The sequence below is a fragment of the Corvus hawaiiensis genome, chromosome 13 (genome assembly GCF_020740725.1).
Source record: "Corvus hawaiiensis isolate bCorHaw1 chromosome 13, bCorHaw1.pri.cur, whole genome shotgun sequence".
Lineage (NCBI taxonomy): Eukaryota > Metazoa > Chordata > Aves > Passeriformes > Corvidae > Corvus > Corvus hawaiiensis.
Genome location: NC_063225.1, coordinates 19135664 through 19154131, shown reverse-complemented (window position 1 = coordinate 19154131; position 18468 = coordinate 19135664). Strand labels below are relative to the sequence as shown.

The 18468-nt window shown below is 42.5% G+C and overlaps 1 protein-coding gene and 1 long non-coding RNA gene across 4 annotated transcripts in view; both read right to left on the bottom strand.

Annotated features, from left to right (window-relative positions):
* UBE2Q2 (ubiquitin conjugating enzyme E2 Q2) overlaps nucleotides 1-13726 on the bottom strand; it is a 46573-nt gene extending 32847 nt beyond the window's left edge. Inside the window, exon 1 of the mRNA XM_048317441.1 lies at nucleotides 13303-13726. Coding sequence (XP_048173398.1) covers nucleotides 13303-13488 — 186 coding nt within the window. The 5' untranslated portion in view covers nucleotides 13489-13726. The remainder of the gene's footprint in view (nucleotides 1-13302) is intronic.
* Nucleotides 13727-13977: 251 nt separating this feature from the next.
* The window catches only part of LOC125332769, an 89253-nt gene continuing 84762 nt past the window's right edge, over nucleotides 13978-18468 (bottom strand). For all 3 annotated transcript variants that reach the window (XR_007206601.1, XR_007206600.1, XR_007206602.1), the window contains exon 4: nucleotides 13978-14208. This is a non-coding gene — a long non-coding RNA (uncharacterized LOC125332769). The remainder of the gene's footprint in view (nucleotides 14209-18468) is intronic.

Here is an 18468-nt window from a genome sequence, read left to right as displayed (position 1 = left end):
AGGCAGTAGGGTAAACACTACTACCATGACTTTAGATGACACCAACATTCCCATCAAGAAATACAAAGAACAAGCAAAATCCCTTCCAAGATTCACCAAGCCATCTGTTTCTTAAAATCCTGAGACTCATTAGAATAAAAATATTCTCCAGATACAGTCAACACTTGGACTGTGCATGCACGCACCATTCTGTTGACAGGTATTTTTGGCTTTTTTTTTTTTTTAATCAAGCATTTAAAAAATTTTGTTAGTCCAGATCTATGCAAGTCTATCAATTGCAAAGATTTACAGAACACAAACACCTGCTAGTCCTCTCTTCTAAATCATGTCTGGAATCTGAAGACTGCTTAGAGAGTGGAACTCAACTCTTCACTGTCTATATTCCTTTTTTCTGACAATTTTATTTCTCCTTTCTCCACCTGAAAAAATTTGAGGAACAACCCCACAGTAGGACATTCCTTATTGCAACCAGTATCTATTCCAGTCTGGGGGCCTATATAAATATCTCCTCCAAAATACTTGCAGCATGTCTGTCATCAGCCAGGGACATGACTGACAGTGCAGATCTGATGATTAAGCAATCCCACTATGACTTTAAATACATTGCAGTGGCTACTTGAATGTGCTGCTGCCTCCTGCTCTGAATGACAGTCCTTACTCATGGTTTACACTCACTCCATTTTTTGCCCTGAAAACAAATCCTCCTGTAGGTGAGGAAACGTCAAGAACTCGATACTGCCTGGATTATTAGTGTATAGCACATATGACTATGTCCTAAAAATTATCAACTATTCAAATTTTTAGTCTGATCTAGCTTTTAAAACATGAATGGGAAAAATGGAACTTCTCAGAGAAACTCTTCTTTAACACTGCAAGCATATTTACTCAGCTGTATCAGAAAATACTTCAAATTTTAGATTTTTGGAGTACGACTATTTAATTGCACATTCCAACTTTTTCACAACAGATGCTTAATATTAAAATACAAATTTAATCAAACTTCCATTTTGCTGTGATGCTTCTTAATTCTTCAGACTTACCAATAAATATATTCGTTTAATTTAAAAACATAAATGGCATTAAGTTTCTTTAGATCTGTAAGTAATCCATATTTTTGGAACAGCTGATTTCCACGCGGATATGAGTCACTATATTTTGAAATACAGAATTCACAGAAACTTCAAACGTTCTGAACTTGAGATATAAAAAGGCTCATGAGTTTGTAATAACCACAGCAGGCAACTTAAAGCTAAGCTTGTGGTTTGTAAGGTCAAACAACTGAACTTCGCAAGAGCTAATTCTGTTGAGAGAATTAAGTCAGGTTTTTTTTTCCTGTATCTGTATCCTATAGAGATAAAAGGTGGATTTGAGCTGTTGTGTCATGTAAGGAACACAGGCTTCTCAAAGACAACAATTCACGAGAGGAACCCTAAAATAGCAGTTGTTTTACTATTAATTGTCAGTGGCTAAAAAGCCCCATTACTGTGGGCCTTTCACTAGAGAGCTGTCATGTCTATATGATTTCTCTCAGCTGCACAGCTATCACCATATTCAGTATCTGAGATGTTTTATATAACTGCTGCTTTTTTCCTGCCCTCCACAAGCAAAGGCAGAAGTTCATCCCAAGAGGGAGGGCTGTGGAGCACAGCAGTGCCCGCTGGACAGCAGTGACAGGACAGCAGTGACATCACACCTCGCCTGCACTGGAGCAGGACAAAGGCAGGATGTTTACAGCAGCACAGATACAATTACAATTCATGGCATCATCACTTCTAGAGACTCTTTGTATCTGCACCAGGACAGACTGGGAGCTTTGTCAACACAAATGCTTCTGTGACAGAATGCAGTGAAAGAATTCAGCCCACTAACAAACACAAAAAATACAAAGAGAATAAAGCCCTGCACTTCTGCCATGGGAACAATTTCAAAACTGATCAAAGTCATTTAGGAAAACCACAGCATGTTAGAAGAATACACATGGGATCTCACCGTTCAGACATTCCATTACATCCTCTGTAAGAGCTCTACTTACATTTTACTAACAATTTTGCTTACCAAAGGAAAAAAAAAAGAAAGCAGCAAAATGTGACAGAAGATTCCAGGAACACACACATTAAGACAGCTTTTCCTGGACAGGATCTGTCATCTAAGTATATCCTATCTAAGCTTTCTCATCCTTAACAATGAGGCCATTTCCTTGCAATGTTATATAATCTTTTATCCTGCTTTCTAAGCTACAGTGACACAATTTTGACATTAGTAAGAGACTTTTTAAAATGAGACATTTCGAAATTACTACAATACTGTTAAAATTGTGATGTTGCCAAATCAAAACATCTTGCTCTCACTCTTAACATTAGAACAACCTGTACCTGCAGTTTGCTGCAAGGCAATAGAGTAATCATAACTCCTTGCACACAACTGAGCCATTTTATCACAGCTAAATGGTAGGAAAACACATTTAAACACGTGGCTACTGCATTATGATTTCAAATCACAATTACAAGGTAACAGTTCTTAATTTTCTTTAATTTACAGATCATACTAGATGGAAAAAGTGTGGGGGTGGTTTCTTTTAAAAATCCTTAGCATACTGTCTGAACAAATTTCAGCCAGTTTTACTTCTTGCCTGTTCGTTAGTTTTTGCAAAATCTCCATCTTAGGCAGAACCTAGTTCTGTTCTTTTTACACCAGATACAACTCAATCTTAGATTGGAAAGAGACTGTTCTTGCTCACCCAGATCTTGGTAATGAAGTAAATCCTAATGGAACAAGACGTCTCAGAAGGCTAATACAATCCTCTCAAGGTGAATGCATTTGCAGCTATAAACACATGCCAAATAATTCATTTTAAATCCCAAATGTCTTTCCAACTTTCCAATTTATTTAATTAAACAGCAGAATCAGATCTTTAGTAGGGGTCATATGTACATCCGACATGAACATTCAATAAATACTGAAGAATAATAAACAACACTTAGCTACAATTTAGTACACATTTTTTTGCAATTGTTAGTTAATCATTCACTATTTATTTTTCACCCATATCAAGCTGCCTTTAGTATTAACTCTGTGGGCTTTTTCCTCTAACAAAAATATTAGGATTTAGAAGATTTGTAAAGCTAAAGTTCAGCTTGGTGACCATAAAACACTAGTACTTACAGCTACTTAAAATAGCATTAGTCGTGATTACACAACTGACAGATTGTTTCCCATTATTAGGGGTCAAATTTTCCAAAGGCAGTTTAAGAAGCAGTAAGCATTTTCTACCACTAGCAGCTCAAGTGCCAGTGAAATCTACAGGCTTAAGAACCTTTAAAAGCCAGCTGATTGTCATCTGCCCTCTCAACTGATCCTTTATAATAATTAAGAAAGAAAAAAGCATGAAGAATCACTTTCATTGAAAGTAATCCAAATAAAACCATTTCCCAGAAACCTTCAGTTACTTAAACCCCCCTAACTTTTATTTTCAAACATTCAGACACCACCATTTGCTGTGTTGTATAGATCAAATTATTGAACATTACAGTACCCTAACATCTGCACTTTTAGATATGAAAAATTTGTCATTTCTTAAAGAATCTAACATGTCAGTGATCAAGAGTTCTAAAAGATAAGAAAAGTGTTTGCAATGGAGGTTTAAAATGAAATTTAGTATTTGTGGTAGCAAGGAAGCAAAGTGAACCCATCACTACCAAACAAGAGGAAAACTTTAACTTGCTTTTCCTCTTGAATTTTAAAATTGTATATAACATGCTACTAACTTGCCCGAAGGCAAGCTTGTATAGCTTTACTTTACTTCCATCCTCCCTAAAGCCTGACAGGCTTCAGTTCAGCGAGAACACTTACAAGTCCTGCACTTGGTAAGGCACCAAGTTCAGCTGTCTAAAATACGCATCTCTCTCTACAACATACAAAATTACTGCAATTCTACTCTCAAATTTAATGGCTGTATTGACAGCTACAGGCTATACATGACCATCCCAGGTGAAGCATCATCCTTTGGTTGAATCCCTGGGACTGCAAGAGCTTAATCATCTTGCACCTTTGCAGGAGGAAGGTGAAAGAATCCTCTAATCCTGTTCTATGTCAGTTCTGCTAATACGCTCAGCACTGCAGAAGCCAATACCTTCAGGAGCGTATTAAATCAACACAACTAACAGGGTCACAATTTGCCTCTCCCGCACACTCTCCAAGGAATGAGGCAAGTGTAGCAGAGTACCTTGCTTTAGAATTGTTTATGTTATTAAATACAGCCATGCTAGAGAAGGGAGGGTGAAAGGTATGTGCCTCATGGAGCAGAAAGACTGTAACAAACCACAACTCTATAGATGCTGGTGAAATTCACTCTGCAACCACAAATTGCCCCAAACAAAAATACAGTTCTCTGTATGAACAAGTTCTACTGATTGCAGAAGGCTACCACAAAAGTAACCAGGAGGAAATAGTTGTTGAAAGTATACAGAATGGTTCTGGAGATCCCTTTTGTCTTCACAACACCCTTCTGAGAGCAAAGCCACTGCCCTGCTGTCACGTTCGGTGTCAGCCACACGAGCAGTGCTCTGACACTGCACCTTCTACAGCCGCCTTCTGCATGAGTGCACAGGGACCACAGAATATTTCTAAATCAACTGAAAGCTTAGATCATGGAACACTTTCTGCAATATACAGATGCAGCATCATCTGTAAGTGCCAATCTTCATTGATAGTGACCACAGAACTAAGGAAGTATCAACAGGGACTGTATTTCAATGGCAATTCACTTGTGTACAAATTATTCCAAAATCCATGCAGTTTGCAATTTGCACCTTCACCTGCACTAATTCATTTGTTCAATCCAAGCCCATAGAATTGTCTTGAAATTATTACGGGAATCTTCAAGTTCTAAAATTTTTTTATACACCCAAGACAGAAAACAACATTTAGAGAAAAAAAATCCTGAAAACTTCAGCAGCTGCTGCTTTCAAACGGGCACATACAAGAGGCTAGTAAGTTCAAAGTTTGTGAAATAATCCAAGCTCCTTTTGTGTTTTACTTCCGTATCTCTCTGTCCAGGTACACACACCTCTCACTGCTCAAAACATCATGACCTGAAAAGAAGCCAAAATATCTACAACCAAAGTAGCAAAGGCACAAAATATCACTTCAAATGGTCACAAACATGAATGCGAATGTGGCAGCACAGTTCTTATATTTCTTGTGGTCAAGTTCTTACAGACAGTTCTTCTTCAAATTATTTAATCTATGCAAAATGTCCCAACTGCCAATTCCAAAACATGAAATTGCACATAACCCTTGGAAAAACAGGTATCAGACTCTTACCAGTTGCCAAAACCTCATTCTCCCTCCATACCAAGCAAAAGGCAGGAGGCTACTTGTCCAGTGTAACAAAACTACACAGAATCAAAACATGAATTTGTAGCATAAAAGAAAAAAAATGCACTTTTCTGATAAAATGCAGTTACTGTTCATCACTGTGAAGCAGCATTTTACTTTCTACATCATCATGCAGCATGTCATCTCTCCACTCAAGGAAATTCACAGAAAAAAACTAAACACCCTTAGCACTTTTGTCCAGACCCAAACTAAAATCCACCAAATGCTACTGAACTGCTGCTCAAACACAACCCCATGCTACACAGGATTGCATTAACAGCATAGCAAGTCAGCTGTTCTAGAGCAGCGTGTAGTCTCTGAAAATGTACACTGTTGTGGAGGGCCAACACAAGGGAGCTAAGGAACATTGCTTTGCCAATGTTAACAGCAACAAATAAAGTTACAGATCCTCCACACTCAAAATTGAGCAAAGCACACAGCACTGCTGAAAACAAAGTGACTTGCTTATTGGGAACATGGCTGTAGACCTGAGACTATATCGAGGTTTTTATTACAGCACCTCACAGCAGTAGGATCAAGCTATCCTACTCCTCACACACAAAAAGCCACTGTGTGCTTGTACCCTCAGCCTGCCAGTTGTCAGAGGCTGGTTGTTTGGGAGCTCTCAGACACAAGGGGTTCCCTTTAATGCACACATTACACATGCACTCAAGCTGGCAATGCTTTACCTAAGAGCAGCTACACACAGGGGCTCAAGAGAAAGGTATTTTGCAAATCTCATTCTACAATACTCTCTTTACTACCAGCACAGAATCCGATGTGCCCAAATTCTTCCAGGAAGTCTGGTTACTTGAAACAAATTATCAACTCATTCTAATCATCAAGTTATTAATTACCTACTTTTGCAACTATACAGGCCAGTTATCATCTACGTGAGTGTCACAAAGCCAGAGTAACAAGAAATGGCTTCTAATACGGATAGAACAGAAGAACTAGTTATAACTAAGTTGTGTCACATCTCTCTCTCACCAACTTAACTTCATAAAGTTTCCTTGCAGACCTCCTCTCACCTTTATCACTTACAGTTACTCCACAGTATGAAGAGTCTGGTACCATCTCTGCTGTCACCCAAAAGATTGAGGCTTCCCCTTCTTTCTCTAAATTCAGAAATTTACATCTTTTAAGTGTTCAAATCACTCAGCATCCCCTTCTATCTGTGCCCTTTCCCCTCTCTGAGAGCAACCTTTCTCTTTTCCACCTTTTCCCTTTGCAAACTTGCTGTGCTCCACATACTCCTGCAGATAGAAGGATTTTTCATTCTCACTCACAGCTAAGAGAGGTCCTGTTGCTCCTTACACCTGAGACCATTCCAGCCACCACTCACCAGGCTCCCAAGCTCTCCCCTCATAGTAACATGTACACAGCTGCCCTAACACTGCTTAGCCATGGGCCTTCAGATTAGAGCCATTTAGATAAAGCTTTGTCCCCCACATGCAAAACTGCAGTACCATATAGTTCAACCAACGTCTACCACTAATAAGTTAAATACCACAACTCTTACCACAGTTATTTCCTACTTCAAAAATTCAAGGAAGCCTGTGGTATCTTGAACACCGCTCAGGAACGCTTTGATTTTTTTCTAATGCCACTATACAAGTTCTAACAGAGCTTATGCTCCTGCCTTACTGAATACACACTGAAGAAGCTACTACAAGATCTCCAACTGTACTGAACTCTTTCTGCTATGAGGTGGAAAAAAATTTTGAGGACTAAGAGAAAGGAGAATACAGTTCATACTAAATCTTCAGAAATCATGTATTAGCTGCTCTACAGTACTTAGTACACCAAGATGTCTTGTAAGCAAGAGATAAAGAAAAAAAATCCCCACATGTAAGGTCATTATTTTCATACCACGCTTAGAGATTACAGCTGGAAGCAAGACATCAGTGAGATATACACTAACTGTTATGCTTGTTTACACTAGAGATCAACTGAGAACTATTTTGATCATATTAGCTTCAAGTGTACTGCATACAGGCAGTCTGATTGAAGATCTAAATGTTAAATAGCCTCTTCTTACTATAATCAGTCATTTAATTTTCCAGTTGTCTTCTAGGAGCTGGTGAAAGGTCATTTTTGCTTCTCTTACAGAACTTGCAGCTGAAGAAACACAGTGGAACATATACTAAATCATCAACTGTCATGTCTCTTAAAAATGGAATATTACCATTTAAAGGAAAAAAAAACCCTAATACTCCAGCCAGGAATTCAGGCATTTACAACCTTGCAAAACTACATAAAAGCAAACAACCTGACAATACTGAACAGGAGTCCACACTGAGACATAACTAAAATAGTAGTCATTTCTGTTAATCAACTTCTACAAATAACTGTTCCTAATGAGAAATTCCACGCCCTCTTTTTCTTTCCTAATAATAATACTATTTAGAGAACTGTCTCCATCTCTGCATCTTGCACTCTGCTGGAATGAATCAGATTTTTCAAGTAAACAAACTCCTTGCAGTTAAGTCTGGTCCAGCTGTCACTGTAACAACATAGACACTGGTGGAGGCCCAGGGGCCTGGTGCCACCCCAGGCGCTGCACCCAGGAGAGGTCAGTTCCAAGCACCACCCAGGGCTCTGCCAGCAGTGCTGGATGCAGCAGCTCTCACTCAGTCCTGCGCCCTTGTTGTGATGGGACAGCTGTTTGTGCAGCTGAACCAGACTGGGAAATAGTCCAGATCAACAAGAACTTGGTAAGAATTTTTACTTGCCAGCCAGGTCCTTAATCCAGCAAACTCCATTTCAGCCACCTCACAGGGCACATAGCCTCTGCTGGTCTGCAAGAAACAGCACTATTACAGAGTGCACAGGACACCATCACTCTTTGTTCTTACTAGCAATCCTAACTTTCAATACATGTTGAGGATATCAACAAGGCATCAATACACAAAACCTCCTGAATAGCTCACATGCAGAAGGGTGTTGAATAAAAAGAATGTAATTCTTTCTACAAAACTTCTTTAATTATCAAAGGGCACAGAGAGCTTTTTCAAGGACCACAACAATCCTAGTTCTGAAGTTACTGTATCATTAACTCACATGAGCAACACACTGGAAATGAACACAATTTACTATACACATCTCAACATATGCCAGCATTTCTATTTGAAGCCCACCATTGTGGCTTTCTAGGATATTTTAGGAGCACTTCATACCTTGTAGGGAGGACAGAACCATCTGTAAAGTCCTGAGGTACTGGTTACAGCCTTTCACACATCACACAACCAGACCATGGTCAGAAAGGTCTTGCCTTCCAGACACAAAAGACTCCTCCTACTCCTTTATGTGATATTCTTTTTCCAATTACAGCTTTGACATTAAAAAAAGAAATTAAAATCCTCACTACTCTTTTAGTAATTTTTTTATTAGCTTCATTTTGGTTTGCTAAACAATACTAAACTTGTCAATTTCTATTGCATGTTATGTTTGATAACAGTTGCATGAGTGCTTCTTTAAAATCACCAAGTATATCTAACTGTAGCTAAAAAGTACATATTATCAAGATAAAGCTGTGTATGTTTTTATACAGTCGTGGCATCCATATGCTGCAAGGAAAAGGATTCAACCTCACTACAGAATGTCTAATGATCTACAAAAAAAAAAAAAAAAAAAAAAAAAAAAAAAAAATTTAAAAAAAAAATCTGTGGTTGGAACTGAATGGCCCATTCGTTATGTGTACAAATAAATAACCTTTTAAAAAGGTTACCAGCTGTCTAGGCATTAGCTAGGAGTGAGTTCAATACGAAAATCCTATGCCTTTGAAGAACTGTCACATGTTCCAATACACTCACTCTCTGTATACACCCAGCTTGTCAAAAGCTTCACAGGTAATATCTTTTTATCCATTCTGGTTTAGAAGGGAAAATAAAGTCTTGTCCCATCAACTGCAGTTATCTGTAGACAGCAACCTTTTCAAGTCATTCACAGCAGCTTCTAACTCCGATTTAGCAGCAGGGTTATTTTTCAGCAGAAGATGCTTCTTTCCAACAGAGAAGCAAGAGTTTACTGAGTCAGCCACATCACCTGAACTGAATTGCTAATGTATGAAGGATATCACTGCACATCACAGCCCTGTATCGGTTTAGGGCAAACCTGCTCCCACTCGGAATTGGCACAAATGCCCATTCTACCTGCAAGTGTCACTTGAGGACACAGAATTTCAATAGTAATTTTGCATATGGGTGGAGAGATATTAATATCCAGTTTCTCTTTCAAGAGATGATATGAAAAATACAAAATGTTTAACAGCAATCCAAACCAGTCCTTTTCCTTGAAATAACAAGAGAAAGACTTCGGTGGACAATATTTCTAACACACCCTTCGCAATACTATGACCTAAGTCTGATAAGGTATCAAACTGAAACCAGAGATTGTATTGAAGGACACTTGCCTAAAGTCATGATCAACAAACACACTCCTCTAAGTAAGGCCATAGGCTTGATACTATTTCAAAACACATGAGGAACAGGACAAGGTTTATTAAACTCGATCAACTGGAATAGCGCTGTTAACTAAAAAGGAAACCTGAGAGAAAAAGAAATAAAACTCCAAATGGAGACACTGCTGTTGGCATAACAAAATGGGAATGTGAAGGTACACAGCCTGAACAAGTTCAATAATTAGACAGCTCTCAGGAATAAGCAGCAATGTTTCTGACAGGGGTGACTCCACCCTGAAGTGCCTCTTTTAAAACAATCTGATTAACCATGTAAGCTCTAATATGGGTCACTACCAGAAATAGTGAAGGACCAAGTTTGGCTGCCACTCTGTAAACAGAAGAGCTATCAAGTAAAATGTATTTTGCTTTAATTTCAAGCAGTGTTCAGTGTCACAGGTACAGTATCCCTGAGATGCTATAGCCAACACTGAACTTTGATAGTTCTACAAACTTATACTACAGAGACAATCAGCAAATCATCTCAGTGAGAAATGCCAGTGGCAGACTTCTCAAACTGTGAATTTTAGTCCAGAAAACTTGTGGAGACCTATACAGTTCCTAAGCATACATTCTCTCACCTCTCCAGAGGAATATTTTCTCTTCCCTCTGCCTTCTCTCTAGAGGCTGGAGAGCAAAAAAGATTTGTTGGGAATATCAGAGCCAACTTAGTTATCAGACCTCTTTTTAGCTACTAAAAGCTTCCTTCCCTACCAGATATTTCTCCATCCCATAACTTCAGCATCTCTACACGCTGCTAGACAGCTGTCATTTTACGTAAAATACTGAGTATGCTAACACAACCACAAAGAAAAGAAGTGCTGATTGAGCTTTGTGCTTACTCTTCCCCCTTAACAGGATTCTTGAGCATCCAGATAAAATCCACCATATGCTTTTGCTGAGTAAAGGAAATACCCTGGCTGGATCAGTACTGAACGGGCTAAACCAGCTAGAAGAAGCAAAGAGTTGAAGTTGTGTATTTGCTCTGCAAACCCAGAGTGCTAAGACAGCAGCTTCTGATGCAGAGTCTCCCCAAGAAAATATATTTACCAACAACTTTATAGCCTTACCAGTCTTTGCATGCTACTACTGCTCTTTAAAGTTCTAGTTCCCACAGTACCTGCAGAGCCACTGAAGCACAGTAAAGACTTAGGCTTTTCTAGTTTACAGTACCCACAAAACCCTCCAAAAATACCTGGATGCAATTAGGAGTTAGAGCCAAGAGACCCCATTTAGTGGGGAGGGGGAGGAAAAAAAAAAAAAAAAAAAAAATCACTTTTGTGACTCTCAAGAGTTCTAACATGTGTGTCAAAGAACTAGAACAGAAGCCCAGAGATGAGCTTTCTCTTCTTGGTTCTATTACCTGCTGCCCATTTGTTTCAAGGGAGCCACCTCTATATCTCAGGTTGCCCTATCCCCATTTATTTTTAACAGATAGGGAAAATAGCCACCTGCCTCAAAGAGCTAAAAACTAGTAAACATCAGAAAGCACCAAGCTGCTCGCTCACAGACAACTGTGAAACAAAAGCTTCAAGAAGCTCAGACACAGCCTTTCATCAAAGCAGAAGTCTCAGTTCTGGGGTTTCAAAGAGCACTTTTCCTGTTCTTTGTGCAAGTTCATACGCCACAAGTCTAATGGCATGTGAAAGATCTCCTGACCTTTGGGGCAAGAGACTGTAACAGCAGATTGCAGACACTGTTTCCTCATTAACACAAATATGACAACGGTGACCTAAGTGGTTTCTTGCTTGCTCAGACACACCTCAACCAAGGCGTACAGCTAAGTGGGCATATTTCTTCACAATAAGAATTACTATTGAAAGTAGTTACAATGAAAGCAGTCTCAGAAGTAGATAAACACCACAGCACAAATTCTGGGCATAACAATTTCAGCTCTTACTGCTGGCTTACCTGTTAGCTGTGACTTGACAAAGAAGAAATAACCCATCAAATTCAACTGGCAACTGAGGGTGCACAATCATCAGACCTTTCATTTTATTGTTTAGAGCAAGACTTATGAAACAGATCATGTTGTGTGGAAACAAAAAGCCAAATTTCTCTGCAATGGAATGCCCTCTACTGAATGAAAAATATTTATAGGAAGTCACACAAACCATCATCTGATGGGTCATGTCTGGAAACAAGAACACCAAAGCATCTTGTTTATTCTACCAAAAAACCCCCAGCATCTTATATCTTACAAGTATCCAGTAAAACAAACATCTATCCCATGACCACAGAAGCAACTTTTCATGACAGTTAACTGTGAAAACTGAAAGATCCACTTAACAACTCTCCTTTAATTTAATAAAGTTACTTTAAGGCAAGTGAGAATCTGGTCATGATTATTATTAGACTTGCCTGGTTTGCATACACATTTTCATCTTTCAGTACTGAAATATTCATGTTTCTACCACCATGGTGTTTGAAACTTTCATACAAAGACCAAAAAAAAGCTGTAGAATTTATCTTCCTTAAACTTGAACATGCTATTTTCACCCAGTTCTTCAATACATCACTGTGTAGCTGAATCTTGATAAGGCATTTAAAAACACTTATAACAGCAACCAACCCAACAAAAATGAACCTCCAGCACTTTTGTGTACATGAGTCACAGATGCCAATATATTCCAATCCTTTGGCAAGTTTAGGCCTAAACTTCTAAAAAAACCAGAGGATTGTTACACGTCCCACAACACTGAACATTTTATTCAGCTTCTCTTCCACTCATTTAAAAAATATTGAGCCAAATGAATTTAAGGGGAGAAAACCCCACATAAAGGGGAACCTCCAAAGCCCTGGGCAGGGAGCAGACCATCAGACTGGACACGGCTGCTCGCACTCCCTGACAAGTTTAAACGCACGGTTATCATAAAACGGCCCTTCGGCAGCAGAGCAGGGGCTCTGTATTACCCCTCCAGGACGGCGACGCTGACAACTTTCCCGTCCCTGCGGCCCCCTCGGGCTGCCCCGCGGGGGAGGCCGGGCCCGCCCCAGGCCGCGGCCGTGTGGCGCACTCGGTAAAGCGCCCGCCCGCCGCCTCCGGGCTCCGCGCAAAACGCTCCTGGTGCCCCGCAAGTCGCCGCGGGGCCAGGCCGGGCAGCGGGGCTCCTCTGCTCCCCCCGCCACCGCCCCGGGGCTCTGTGCCCGCTGCCCCGGACCCGACCGCCCTTTGTTTCGGCTCGCGGCTCTCCGAAGCGCCGGCGGCGGCCCCGGCCCGCGTCCTTCCCCCGTGCCCGGGTCCCCCGGAGGAGCCCCCGCCGCGCAGGAAAAGAGGCGGGGGCCGCCCGCCCCCCGTAACTTTTGTTATGGTGGCAGCGGGGAGGGCGCCCGGAGCAGCGGCCCCGGCGGCCCCCGGTCCCCCCGTGCTGAGTCACCCCGGCGGGCTGCGCCCCCTCCCCGCGCCCCGCGGACAATGGCGAGGGCGGGCCGTGCCTGGCCCTCCCCGCCCCGCGCGGCCCCCGCACCGTGATGTTGCAGTGGATGGTGAGCGGCGGCGGCGGCTGCGGGCTGGAGCCCGGCGGCGGCGGCAGGAGCACGAACTGGCAGTGGAGCTCGTCCAGCTTCCAGGAGACGATGCGGAAGCGCTCGTGGTCCTTGTCGAAGATGGACTCGAGGAACTTCAGCTCGGCCTTGAGCCCTGACACCGACATCCTGGCCTCATCTCCGGGCCCGGGCCTGCGCTGCCGCCGCCTCCCTCCGACTCAGCCGGCCCGACCCTGGCCCCGGCCGCGCCTGCGGGGCAGAAGATGGCGGGGCCGGGGCAGCCCCAGCCGGCGGGGCACGGCGGAGCTCCCTTTGTACCGGCCTCCTGCGCCCGCTCGCTCGCTTAAAAGGGCAACAGCGCAGTCCGCTCCCCTTCCCTTCCCTTCCTCCTCGGCGGGCCGGGCCAGCCGCGCCAACCGCCCCGCCCTCGCCCTGCCCTCCTCCCGATAGCCCGGCCCCGCGCCGGGGACACGCGCGCCAGGGACGGCCCGAGCCCCGCTCCTCCCCCGGGGCCGCCGCCCGCCCCCGCCGGGCTGACTCGCGGCACCTGCGGGCGCTGCCCGCCCGCCCCAGGCTTGCCCGGGCACTGCCTTCTGCATCCCGGCTCGCAGCCCTCCGGCCCCTCGCTGCCGAACCGCAGTGACCGCTCACCCGTTCTTCTCCTCCTCTCCCACTGCTCAGCCCTGCGGAAGGGCACGCGGTATTGCTTCCTCACCGCACTTCTGTTTTGCTGAGAAAAAACTGCAGCTTTGGGTTTGCACTTGTCATTTCAGAGTCCTGTCAGTCCTTCAGTACTCCTCGGGGGTCAGTCGACTTAAGACAGGAATTCCTGTCCTGACATTTCTGGTGGATCCATACAAATAAAATCTGGTGTTGGTCACTGCAGGCTGGAAATCAGCAATACAGAGGCCAAGAAAAATTGTTACTGCTCCATTTAAGCTCCCCTATAATTGTTTGTACAGCATTTCATCCCCAGAAAAGGCATCACGATGCATGAAAGCAGAGTAAAGTGAATACTTGCTACATTCAGAGATCAAGAGGTGCTGCCCCTTCCTGATACTGGAAATACCATCTCTGCACCTTTATTTGTCCCTTCCCATCTTGATTTTGCATGTAGATAGTTGTCAGTGCTTTGGGAACATGGATCAGCTCTCACATGACATGAAGTGTGATACAAGCAATGTTGTTGCACAGTGTCCTTCATGTTTCCCAACCACCTATTAATTAATGCAGTGCACACATAAACCTGGAACAGGGAATTGCCTTTTTTTTTTAATTGATATTTTATATAAATCTTTAATTCCAGACAAACTGGCAGCACTTCACAAACCACAAGCTGAATCTTGTCAAGTGGTGAGAACTCTAATCTGGATCCAGAAAAACAGTTATGCACATGCCCAACTCCAAGCATATGGAAGCTTTACTGATTTGTGGGCTTGAAATTCCTATCCTTCCAGCAAAGAGAGCTGCAAAGAACACACTTTGCTACGAAAAGACTCAGGAAGGATTGACACCGGTTAAATACTCTGAATGAAAGATACCAGAAAGTCCACAGGTTTTTTTAGGTATCATTTGAAAGACACTGATTATACAGTGTGTGCAACTCAGCTCTCCTAGACAGGCTGAACTATTGCTTAGACTGTACAGTCTGCAAAGTGAAGCCAGAGTGGGTGTAATTGTTGTGTGTCAATATATCAACAGGCAGGGCAAAGAACTTTGAGAGCTAAGGCAAGGTTTAAGTATAAGGGCAAACTAGCTATAAACAAGCAGCAGAAAATGACTATACCTATTAGAAAGGGAGGACCTGGAAGAGCCTCCCTATGGGAACCCCAGAGACAAAACCAAACAAAGCAGACTTTGTCAGGCGTTGCATGGTGTGATGCATGAAACAGCAGAGGAATGAATTTGGTGACTCAGCCCAATTTCCCTGTACGATAGGATTTTGGCCTGGAATGCCTCACTGCAGCAGTTAGGTGGGTAGGCTTAGCAAGTTCAAACTGCACCTTTTGTCATACCTTATCAGAACTGCCTCTATCACTGCCTCTGCTCTTCCATCCTCCTTGTCTTCTCATCTACTTTCCCTCTCCTCTGCCTCTTCACTGACTGTGACACCACACTTTTTTTGGCAGCTGCACAGCTGAGAGGCGTGGATGTGCTGGCTGGGAGGACACCTCGCCTGCAGTAGCTGGCAAGCTGGTGGAAGGCATGGGAAGCTCTCTGAGGCACCCACTAATCCAAACGACATACTGTCTCCTGAGCATCTGGCAGGACAAACAAATTGTTTAATTGGCCAAGTGTGTTCTGCAAACCATAAATTATTTAAGTCTGGTCTAGAATTTTCCCCAGCTCCTCCAGTCTGTTTGTTTTGGGCTTCAAGAAGCAACATGCAGCTGCACAGCCACCACTCCTCTGAATTCTCCTGCCCCTCTCAGTATTTAGTAGGCATTGTGCAAGCTGTGAATTAGTTTCTGTGATAAGACCTTGAGAACACATTGGGGCTGTCTCATTTTCTGGAATTCAGAGGCCACCTGAGAGGTGTAAAGAGCTGTTTGACATGTCTGACTCATTCTTGTTTCTTTCTTCAGGACTTGCCATGGGACTTTGACATGAATCTCATGTTGGTCATAAGATGATTCAGGAAAACCCAGAGTTTCCCAAAGACCAAAATGATTGTACACAGGGCAGGACCTGACATCTGAGGTTAATAAAGGTAATGCATCTAGGCACAGCCTCTCAGGAGCACTCTATCAGATTCCAGTAGTTCCAGTTGCTCTTAAGTTCCCTTGATCTATATTGCTTGCAAGCACCATTTTTTTCCTAATGTTCTCCCTGGATGCACACCTTCAACATCATGGTTACCTCTCTCTATCATACATCTAGATTACCTCTCCCAGGGGCTGAACTTTGGCCAAATCCCTGTTTTGAAGACAACATACCTTCCTAAACTTCTTTGTTTCTTTTTTCCTTCTTTTCACTTAAATATAAGAAATTTGATAGTTGAAGAAAGAGTTGAATAAGAATAAGAATTGAAGAAAGACTCTTCAATCGAAATGCTCAGAAAAAACCCAGAAGATTCCTCATTGCATTCTTGGGTAGAACAAGGAAACAAACAGTTTGAACCAAAGTTGTCTTTCCCCTTAGCATTTACTGCCAGCCCTGTTTGCAACAGATCAGATAGGCATGTCCCTGGCAAAACAGAAGGCCAGCAGCAAGGGGCAAAGGGAACTGAAGGAAAGATGAGCTCAGGATAAGCCATTAAGAAGGAAATGAAGTAAAATAGAGGATGAATGGGCTTTGATGAAAGCAATAGCTGTCTGGAGCTTAAAGAAAGGATATTCCAGAGCACAGATGAATTTCAGTTTATATTAGTCCTTTTTTTCCTGTGAATGCCTTTTTCAGGTCTGTTGTATTTCCAACTTTACCCCTGAATGAAGCTCCTGTACATTCAGCTGTGTGCCTAGCAGAGGATTGATTTGTTTCTCTGAGAGTAGTTTATAGTTTTGTTTTTTTGACCTCACTTCTCTCACTTACAGCCTAGCCCTTAGAAAGGGTCTTTCTATTTAATTCTGATGTCACTTTCTCAAAAGAAATGTCAGGCACCAAAAAAGAACTGCCATTTTAGGAAGAGGGAAGGCCCAGATCTTTTGTAACCCTGAACCTCAGCAGACAGAGAAACTAAAGGATAAAGTTAATGAGATAGGAGGAAGTGTAAATTGATTTTGCTGATGGATGATGCAGTTTGATAATAGCTGATTCCAGGGTAGAATAGACACTTGAACTTTTTCACAGGTAGCAGCAGAACCTGAGACTAGAAAAGACAAATAATACCTGACACCCATAAAGACAAGGATAAGACAGGGACCCTACCTGAAACCTTGGGCAAAGGCAGAAAGAGTCAACAGGATCCTCCTTTACCAAGATACAAGTCAAGCTGTCCTGTTTGCCAAAGCAAACACATCATTCTGAGCTCACAGCACCAGTGTCACTGCTTCAATAATGAAGTCACCTTCAAAGCATTGAGAGAAATACATCAGTGCATGAAAGCTGATGAAATGGCTGGTTTCAAGAAGCATTGTGCGCAGTGGGTGAGGGATTGATTAGTCCCTCAGACAACAATTTCACTTTTAAAGGCTTTAACAGTTAAGAAATGGCATTACAAAACCAACCTATCCTACAGCAGCTTGCGACAGAGAGGGATACTGTTGCCCAGATGTTCAGGAATAGGTGTCAAGGAGATGCCTGCATGCACTCAAATACTGTGGCCATGAATTTAACATTAAAAAAACTCAAGTTCCATGATTTTACCCAGAATGGTCAGAGTAGTTGTCAACTCCAGTTCTTCCGAGTCCATCCCTGTGGCTGTCAGCAATTAAGTCAAATAGGGCCCTTCTTTGGAGTGCTTTGGTTCATCCACTGACGAGTGTTTGTAATCCTATACAGGAAACAGCAATAACCTGTTGGTGGAGATTGCATTACTGTTTGTGGATTTGTAGTTCTGGCTATACTTATATCTATGGCTGAACAATGTCTATTTCTGAACTGTCAAGAGCCAGATAGTGTCTGCAAAGCAAGGTCAATGATATGCTTTTGTTCTATATGAAAGTTGTGGGAGTTAATTTATTAGAAGAAAGGTGCCACAGGAAAGCCAAGCCATGCTAATCACAGTCTTGCAATGCTGCAGATGGGGATTAAAATCCACTGTACAAACACATCAGAAACCAAACTCCTTGTGCATACAGTGAGGGAATACATCTAGTGCTCTCCTTAATGCCTCACACAGCTTCCTGAAAACAGATAAAAAACACATCTCTGAAAGCAATAAGGAGCCATGCACCCATATCTGAGGCATTCCATTTGATAAAATAAATGAACAAGCTAGAGAAAAAAGGAAAATGTGGTATCATTTTTCTAAACCCAGCTGGGTGAGGGAAGAGGTAGTTGCATGGAACTGTTCAGAGTAGAGCAACCCACCTTCCCTAGACTCCCTAGGATTTGCACCCTTTCCTTGGGATCCACAGACTCATAAGTCTTACAGGGCTCAGCAAGCTTATCTTCCCTTGCCATCACAGATGCTTAAAAGGGATGTTCAGGAGCAGAGGTCAGATGCCAAGCTCAGTCCTGCTAAATACATTTCTGCCTGGAGTGGG